The sequence below is a fragment of the Neltuma alba genome, unplaced genomic scaffold (assembly GCF_004799145.2).
Source record: "Neltuma alba isolate B1F8T4 unplaced genomic scaffold, ASM479914v2 tig00001592_pilon, whole genome shotgun sequence".
NCBI lineage: Eukaryota > Viridiplantae > Streptophyta > Magnoliopsida > Fabales > Fabaceae > Neltuma > Neltuma alba.
In genome coordinates, this window is record NW_021632522.1 from 1,082 (window position 1) to 11,281 (window position 10,200).

The 10,200-nt window shown below is 31.8% G+C and overlaps 1 protein-coding gene across 1 annotated transcript; it reads right to left on the minus strand.

Moving 5' to 3' along the window:
* Positions 1-1,816: 1,816 nt before the first annotated feature.
* LOC114759432 (developmental protein SEPALLATA 1-like) lies at positions 1,817-8,961 on the minus strand. The gene is made up of 8 exons (XM_028948609.1): positions 8,645-8,961; positions 5,165-5,243; positions 4,875-4,936; positions 4,192-4,291; positions 3,847-3,888; positions 3,728-3,769; positions 2,920-3,056; positions 1,817-2,245 (listed from the first exon to the last, which is right to left on the minus strand). Exons 1-8 carry the CDS (start codon positions 8,827-8,829, stop codon positions 2,161-2,163), a joined length of 732 nt encoding a protein of 243 aa, XP_028804442.1. The 5' UTR covers positions 8,830-8,961; the 3' UTR covers positions 1,817-2,160.
* Between the last annotated feature and the right edge of the window lie 1,239 nt (positions 8,962-10,200).

Here is a 10,200-nt window from a genome sequence, read left to right on the forward strand (position 1 = left end):
GACTGGGTCTTTATTTGTCATTTTTCAAATTGAGGGTCCCAAATCGCAGTTGCACATATTGGGGTCTTTATTTGTCATTTTTCTAAAAATAAATTTATTATTAAAAAATGTTAAATTTTAAATTTTAAATTTAAACTATCCAGACCATATTTTAAATGGTTCAAATTTCATTATAGCAATGAGCAGTGATAAGCACTAAATGAGAACTGCATAAAAAAACGTACTTTTCCTTAAAATTAGTCTAAAGGGGGGACAAGGGTAATATCTAGGGTGTGTTTGGATGAAACCAAACCATGGTTTGAAAAAGTGATTCTGGAGAATAGATTCTGAGAAAAAGTGATTATGAGAAGTGAGAGTGTTTGGATAGTTATTACCAGAAGCACTTTTTACATGTCAAAATTACCAAAAAGGGTATAAGTTAATATGATAATTATGTAAGGAATAGATTTTATGATATATTTTGATTTGAGAAAATAAAATTGTTAATGAAAAAATTTTTAGTAACATAATTAATAATATATAACATAATATAATTAATATATAATTAATATGTGTATATATATTTATAAAACATAATATTAAATATGTTTATAGAAAAATGAATTTTTTTTTGGCTAACAGATAATTAATTAATTTTCTTTAAAGATTTTAAATGTGAAATATATATATTTAGAGTAATTAATTAATTAATTAAAAGAAAAGGGAGCAAAACGGTGCGCACCACCCCCAACCTAATATACTATATTCAATCTTCTTCTTCATCTTGGCGGAGAAGCTAAACACGAGGCGGAGCAGGCTAAGGGAGAACATGCCGAACGAGCAGAGAACGAAACACACACACACGGGGGACGGTGGCTGGGAAAAACAGGGGACCGAAGCACAAACACAAGACGGAGACGCTGCGCGACGATAGAGGGGGAACCTCCCTTCATCACCATCGTCTTCATCCCTTCTTCTTCTCAGCACGACCACAGAACCAGCGACGGCACGAGCTCGATGAACCAGTGAACCAGAAGGAGTGGGCTACAAGAAACTCAAAATAAAAGAACGTGCGACAAGTGGGGTTTCACAAAGAATATTTGACAGAAGCACATACTTCGACGGGAAGAATTTCATACCTGAAGAGCGAAGCGGCGAGCAGAGAAGGTGAGCTTCTTGAGAGTGAATGCCCGAGCAGAGCGAAGAGCGAAGATAGCGGAAATTGCGAGCAAAGCGAAGCGAGCAGAAGAGTGATCGCGACGCGAGCAGAGCACAGTGGAGAGAATGCGCGAGCACAGCAAAGCGGAGAGAATGCGCGAGCAGAGTAGTCCGTTGCCTTCAATTATTGGGTGTCGGCCAACAGATTTCAAGGGTATTTTTGGGTCAAATGCGGTTGCCTTCAGTTATTCAGCCAGAAGCGAGAATTTCTTGCTTATGATGAAACCATGGTTTCATCGGTGGAAACCATGGTTTCAAGCAAGACCACGGTTTATGCAAAATGTCTGCCTGTTTGGATGACATTTTGTGCAAACCATGGTTTGGCCTTCCAAACCATGGTTTCCAGTGTCATCCAAACAGGACCCTAGTCTAGAGATAAGATGTTTAAATATTCCAAAAGTATCCACAAAGGAGCACCTAGTATCCGAAATTTTTTTGCTCTTATATGTCTTGAAAATTTATTTTCGTAGCAAAATTACCTTAGCTATTATTCATAGTTAAGTTTAACTGTTAAATTATACAGTTTGATTGATGTTTTTAATGATCAAACTTAACAGCAGATAACGATTCAAGATATAAATGTTATGAAATAAAACTTCCAGGGCATATGAGAGCCAGAAAAAAAACTTCCAGCTGTTAGGTGCTCCTTTATGGATATTTCCAGGGTATTTAAGCACCTAATCCCTAATATCTACAATAAACATAGCCTTAATGCACCCAAATTCAGAACATCACGAAATGTTAAATGGCCTACCTGATAAAAGAGATGGTCCTGCTGGAAGGATACTATAGACGGACATAGTACAAGCCATTTATAAGAGGCTCAAGGTTTTCAAAGCTGTATATATTGAATTCATCAGTCAAGTGCTGATTTATTACATAGTAATAAACTTATATAGAGAATATGATGATGAAGCATCATTTGCACATTGCCAGCAAAATTGCTTACATAGGCATCATCACTCAAAGCATCCATCCTGGAATAAACCCATTCGCTTGATGACCTTGTGTTGTTGCTGCTATCTGATCTGAACCCTCAGCATTGTACCTGTAATCAAATTCACGCTCATCAACTTATACACATATATTGTCTATCATTTGCATGAGTGGTAATAGGAGCCAACTCGCAATTGGCTTTCAGTCAATCCGAGCCCGCCTATGAAAGGTGGTGAGCCACATTTATTCACCTCTTTTCTTTTGTTTTCTTTTAATTTTTTTTTCATTTTTCCCCTTATGCCATTTACAAAAAACGAAAAAAAAAGGAAAAAGAAATAATTGTTTTTTCTTGAGATACTTGATTGAAAGTACCAAGTAAGTGAGATAAGCATTTTTTAATTTTTCAAATGAGATATGACATATAATAATATTAATAACAACAACAAAGTCTTATCTCACTATGTTGGGTGGCCATTGAGCTCTATCAAAAGACCAAATTGGTAAGAAGTTTTTTCTTGTGTAACTTGATAGGCTGACTCACCCATTACTGGTTAGCTTACAGGAAGCTCAATAAATATCACGTTTGTTTATCCTAAATGATGCAACTTAAAGAAATAAGGATACCATAGTTTAGGCCCAAAAGGTTTATTATTAAATCAAGGATTTAATAAAATAATTGTGATTTATGTTAGGCTAACATAGGAAATCTACAAGTATACAGTTTATGATTGTGTTCTTGAAATATCAGTAAGAATATGCAGGAAGTAGATATGAGATATTATATACCCAATCTGTAATGTGGGATTGCAGTCCAAAGGCTGGAAGAAGCCCTGAGAGTTTGCATTCTGGGAATCATATTGCATGCTTTGATCACCACCTTCCCAAGATTGCCTGTAGTTGTTTCTTGAAGTGATTTCTTCAAGCTGCTCACAACAGTAATGTAATTAACCAACAATAATGTAAGCAGATGCAGAGGAGCTTGGTGCCAAGGCAAGTTTCAGGGTTTCAAGAGACACATGAAACGCATATTTATTGGTATTTCTATTACAGAGGGTAAAAATCATTACAAAAGACGGTGTTGGACTTCAAGAAATGAAACTGATACAAGAAAGTGAATAAAAATGTTTGAAGGTGTTCAGATTAGCTTTTTGGAAGTAGTTTTACAACATATAAGTGAAGTATGTGGAAGAGTTTTGTTTTGACTTATATGAAAATGTTTTCGAAAGGCTAATCCAAACACCTCTAAAGCAAAAAGATGGATTAAATTCTTAGCTGATACATGAATTCTGAATTGTAACGTTTCCAACACAAGGATCCTAGAAGAATACGAAAAAGAGCATGTAAGTTACTAAAAGAAGCCTAGAAATCGCTGTAGGGTTTCAGAGACATCACAGATAATTAGTTGTATAAAGTTTTTGTTATTGTACTTCTCTAGAAACAACACAAAGTAGACCATTTTCAAATACATTACTAGAGGTGGCTTTGCACTTTGGAGAATGTTACAGAGGAATTAATTGTCCGAGTTAACATTAAGAAAACCAAAACCAACCTTTGATCGTACGACATGCAATTAATGAACTTGTTAAAAAGTTACCTTCATAGTCAAAGCTCTGTTTGCATCAACCAGAATCTGTTCCTGTATTAGAATCGCGAGCTTGCAAGTATTAGACACAGAAAATAATATATATAGTTCTATTGTGCCAAACAATTTACCTTATTTTGAAGATCGCTCAGCTGGTCCAGCATGAATTGGGTCTGCAAAGTAATATTCCAGATATTTGTCAGGAACCATTTTAAGCTTATATTGGAAAGTTGAAAGATAAAGACAGAACAAATTATGATTTCAATCTTAGGTGGATTTTCTTGTAGCCAAATCAAGGATATAAAATTCACTAAACTTCCTTTATTTTGAGAACAGTCACAAGCCTTACAATCACACAAAATCAAAATGTAAAAAGTATGTCACAAAGTGATGAGAAATTTAATGGAGAAAACTACACTAACCTTGAGGCTAGCCGGAAAATTTACATTTCACATGAGGACGTACAAATTCATTACCTTGATGGACCTCACTTGCTTTAGAGATGAATCAAGCTGGCGCTCAAGCTGCTCTAGTTCCTTTGAGTTCAATGGACCCAAGTCTTCTCCTAGAAGGTTTCTACAATGACACCCCAAAAAGAACAATGGCATGGCTTTAACATTCATCAGCTATTAAATAACTTTCTTCATTTCAAAACAATTGTCACCTTCTAGCTGTGCACACAGATTAAAAAAGCTATTAAACAGTCTAAATTTTGACAAAATTTAATGATGATATTTAACTAAAGTATTCTTATTAGAAATACTTCTTTTTCATTGATAAGCGCTTGTTGAAAGGTAAAATTGTTAATACAACACTTGCTTCTTTTTTTTTTGGGGGAAATCTGAAGTGTTAATTATTTAGAAATAAAGTCAAACTTCTAGTAGAGAGAACCCCAACTCCTTTAAAAAGCATGAAAAATTTGAATAGAGTAAATAAGCCTAAGGAATCAAGCCATAATGTTTATAGTTTGAAAATTATACATTTTCTTATAAATTTGATGTATGTAAGAAGTTATTACATCCGAAAATATAGAAAAAGCTGCATACTAGCCAAATTTACTGTTAAAAATGGAAGCAGAAAAGACGAAACCAGGCTGTTCTGATTTATTGAGTTGTATCTTAACGATGAAGAGCTTAAAATATTATGATATAATTATCACCTTTGGGTCCTCTGGAGAGATTCCAGTCTTGCTTTCAGCTTCAAGTACTCGCGGTAACTGGTCTGTTATGAGCAAGAAGATGAAAGTTTACTAACAAAGCAAAAGTTGGTATGATAATACATTTCTTAGGAAGACGTAAATTAATCTGCAAAAAGTTATAGCAGTGATAAGAATTTTACAATTGAGGTAACTAAAAACATGATAAAGCTTTTCAAAATTAAATTGTATTGACCGAAAGTGATCAATATTACAAGAGACAGAGCAAGAACTAAGAAATGTAAGTAAGAGACCTCAAGCTCCTTGGCTGGTTTGCTCACTTCCACAGAGCCATAACTGCACTTTTGGTATCTTTCAAGTGTTTTGAGCATGCTGATATATTTCAGACACATAAAAGAAAACACATCAAATAATATATTGATGATGGTGAATTACTTAGTAGTGGTACAACCATAATGCAGTACCAAAATAATAAACTCTTCTGATCTTATTTATAAGTCACTTTCAACATGTTTCATACAAACTAATAAAAACTTTAAACTTCATTAATTCTCATTTAAAATTCAACAATTTCTTAATTTTATTCCTATTTAATATACAATATATCATATGAGAACAAAACTAACACAATAATGAATGAAAGGTAAAATTATATATTCATGTGAAAATTTTCTCTCCTTGTCCTATAAATAGAATAAAAATTTTTCTTCTCTCTCTGTCATATAATAGGACTAGAGGAGTAGACATTGAGTGACCAAAATGTCCTCCTCATCCTTGTGTTAAATCAGTGTGCTTGGGATTTTTGGGCTGGTAGATGTGTGCTCTATTGTAATTTGAATTGTGTGATATTAAATTCTGTTAAATTTAAAAATTAAGGAATATGATTGGTTAGCATTCAATTTTGTTCAATTAAAGTCTTTTTTTAAATATAACTTAACTCTCTTCTCCATGTTATCATGTAACAAATATTCTGTTTGTGTGTCGAAACCTTGTGAAATACATAGAATATCCTTCATTACGATTTACAACTCTGTTTGAAGAACTCCTTTCACTACTCTCTTAAGGTCTAGTACTGCTTGTTACCAATACAAATGAGATTTGAAACTTAATCTAACTAAAAAAACCAGGTAACACTGTAACTCTGGGCATGTTTGAATTTATTTTGTGTTTTTTTTTTCCTCAAAACGATTTTATAAAATTGTTTTGTAAAACAAGTTTCAAAAACAAAAAATAAAAAATATCTGTTTCGATAATTGTTTTAAAAAATTATATTTGAAAATAAACATACAGAGACTAGAGGGTGAAATTTCAATTAGAACTCGAGTTCTCAAATGAAGAAAAAGTCACCAAGTAAAAAAGAAAGGGTGTCTCAATTTTCTCAAACAAAAAATGAGAAATATTTTAAAAAAAACAAGAAAACAACTAAAAATTGTTTTGGTTTTTTAGTTTTTAAAAACAGATTTTTGTTTTTAAAAATAAATTACCAAACAAAGTTTTTTATTTTTTTTTTTTTTAAAAATTAAAAACTGCTTTTAAAATAAGAAACCAAACAAGGCCTCTGTTTCTTTCTTCTTCTTCTTTTTCTCCTTTTCTGGCTCTAGCTAAAAGGAAAGCATTTTTCAGATTTAACAGGAAAGTATTCAAAATCAATTTTAATAGTCTAGATATAAAATTTTTAACTAGTGATTTTTAAATAAAACGTTTATTTTTTAAAAAAAAAACTTGCAATTAAGAGATCATATTTATTTTGGATCATGTACCAGTTAAAAGGAAACCATTTTTTAGAAAACAAAAACATTAAATATTAAATCTCATCCGTCTATATTAAATTTGAATGATTAAAATTTGATAAGTATCATGATGCTCATCACTATGATGAGTACTGAAACTAATTCCCTAAGACAATGAGAGTTAGACCAAGGAAAAAAAAAAAGAAGCCAAAGATCTCTATTAATGAGATTAATGATGTTTGTGTTTTTGTCGCTCAAAATAATAAATACAAAGCAACAATATCTTCATTTAATATGTTTAAAATCTAATAAACAGATAGTTTTTCATTTTCTTTTACATCTTTAGTGAAACGAGCAGGGCTAAACAAATTATTTCTCCGTTTTTAGGGAGATTCCCCAAAAAAAAAAAATCTTTAAATTTTAAAATTTCAAATCAATCTTGGTTACTATACTCCAATAACGAAAAGCAAATGACAACACATTTTTATAGTTATTCCTAATTTGAGATTTTGAAATCTGAAAGATATATATATATATATATATATATATTGAGATTTCCCCCTTTTTTATGTCAAAAAACAAAGTAATTAAAATATGAAAAAGTACGGTACAATGTGTTTCAGGAATAGTAGATTAATATATACTCTTCCAGTCTTAAATATAAGACTAAATATAATACCTATTTTGTGATGCAAATTATACTACAAAATAGGTTTTACATTTAGAACAGGAACAATATCATATCATATTACATCAAGTGTTTTATTAACCATGTCCACATGTACCACATAATATATCGTGGCCTTCCCCCACCCCGGGACAAAAAACGGACACACACACAAACACACTACTTTAAATCAAATTTCATTATTTAAAAAATATATTCATTTACGTTGCATTTTTACTATATTTTTGTTTTATTCATGCGTATTACCATTGTCATTATCTTTTTTATGCTATTATTTTAGTTTTTTCTCTCAAGTACATTCCACAAAACTTTTAAATAATTATGTGCGTATGCATGGAATCACGGACAATGCACTCTAGTTCTCTATAAATGTATAAATTATGTGTACATTTTTGTCAATGCAAAATGCTAAATTTCACATGAGTTTACATATCACTTATACTTCTTTTCTCTGAAAGTTAAAATATACAGATTTTCTAATTTACTACTTTTGGTCCTTAATATAAGACCCTGTTTGATTTTTATTTTGGTCCTAAATATAAGATCCCAATTCATTTTGTCTTTCATATTCGTATATTTTTTGTCAAAGTAGCCCTTCTAATAATAAGAGTTCTAGTCAATACATTTGATTAGCAAGGATAGTTTAGGAAAGACAACACCTATTTAGGACAAATAGCTAACTCAACTTCTTTAATTTCCTCAAATTAGTCAATTAGCTCTTATAATTAGGACTGGAGGTAGTATTTATTATGGTTCCAAACACAAACTGAATTATAGTGATACATATTTGAGCAAGAAAGTTAACAGAAAAACCAACTGATGAGTTTTTAGGCATAAAATAAATAAACACAAGAACAAGGACATCACACAAAAGTAATATCATCCTAAATATAAGACTTATTTTATAATATAAATTACACTGTAAAATAAGTTTTATGTTTAGGATAGAAGGAATAATAAAATTAGAAACAAAACACAAAAGAGGAAAAGAAAAAATTAAATGAGAATGAGAGAGAAATCCAGAGAAAAATCCTGTCAATCATCTAGACAAAGTACGAACCAGTTATCAAAGGACGAGATATTGATCAGATCATGTACTACATATTAACAGATCTCATAGATATAACAGAAACGAAGAGAAGTTACATGAGATCAAATCAAATCTAAAACTAAATAAGTTACTTCACTTGAGCACGTGATGAATATGACTGAAGCACCAGCAGAAGCCAGAAAACAAGGGAAATAGTACCAGAAAGAGAGAGAAGGCGATAGATCTGATAGATCAACAAAAAAAATATGACAACAAAAGAAAAGAGAAATAAAAATAGAATGAGGAAATTGAGGGAGGTACGAACCTAGAGGTGCTACAGAACTCATAAAGCTTGCCACGGTTGGAGAAGACGATGAGGGCAACTTCTGCATCACAGAGAACAGAAAGCTCATAGGCTTTCTTGAGAAGGCCATTTCTTCTCTTAGCGAATGTGACTTGCCTGTTTATCTTGTTCTCTATCCTCTTCAGCTCCACTCTTCCCCTCCCCATATCGCCTTATTATTATTATTATCTTTTCTATTTCTGTACAATCTCTTTTCTTCCTTCACTTTCTCTCTCTGCTTTCTTCTTCTTCTTCCTCACTGATCTCTTCCAACGGGGGTAACCAGCTGGTTCTTCTTTTCTGGGTTAGTAACCAAATGGAACCAAATTTGTGAAATGGTGAGAAAGTTGGCAACTTTGAAAGCCCTGGAGAGAAGGGCCAAAAAGCAGAAAGAACAAGAGGGAAAAAGAGAGTTAGAGAGAGAGATTGATTACTCTTTCTCTTTTCTATAGTCTTCTGATTTATCTTCTGGTGGTCCTGCAATCGCCACAAGAAAAGAAAATGGGATGGAGGTTCGGGTTGGTGTTCTTTCCAGTTTCATACAACATTCCTTTTCCCATGACGGTCTATGTTAAGGTATTTTTGGCAAGAAATCTTTTGCCCAGTCTCACTGGAGTGCGTGCTTCGCACGATCCCGTGTGTGAATGTTGAATTTTCGCAATTGCGGGTTGGCGCGTAAGTACAGCTGTCAAGAGCATTATTATCAGTGATATTTTCGTTTTTCCTCGTGTAAGTAATCTGAGTCATTCTTCAGTGTCTCGTGAGAACTGAGAAGTATCAGAACGTCGTCCTTTATCTTAAAATGGACCCCCACGTGTCATGTTGTCACTGGCACTAAATTTCTATCATACATAAAAAATATATTTAAATTTTGAAGAGAAGTATTTACATTTGATGTGTAATAAGTCTCTAATTAATATAAGAATATATATGCATTAACATAAAATTAATTTATGGTAATTTTCAGAAAATCCTTTGTTTTCACCAACTTGTTTCCAAAAATATATATACATCGAGGCACCATTATTTTAATCCTGGTAATATTGTTTTTAATTTTTAATATAAGATTGAGTTGTATATTGAGTTTAGTTATAAATATAAGGTTTCAAACTATTTATTCTTTTATATTTATCAGTTTCTTTCTAAATTATACCTATTGATTTCATATATTAAAAGAATTTGCATTAAAGGTTAATTTCAATACAAATGGTTTAAAAGGGTATTTTAGAAAAATCAAGACATATTTTTGACAAATAAATAATGTAATTATTTTTCTTAATGTACTCAAATTATATTAAGAAGATGTTATATTAAGAATCAGAGTTGCATAATACTACCTCCGGTTCTAAATACAAGAACTAATTGAAAATTCAATTTGGTCATAAATATATAAGAACCCAATCCACATATTGTCTCTCATATTTCTTCAATTTTTTAAAAATCTTTTCATTCTAATGCACATGATTAACAAAGATATTTTAAGGAAGCCAACACATATTTATTATAAATAACTAACTTAACTAATTTTATTAACATTC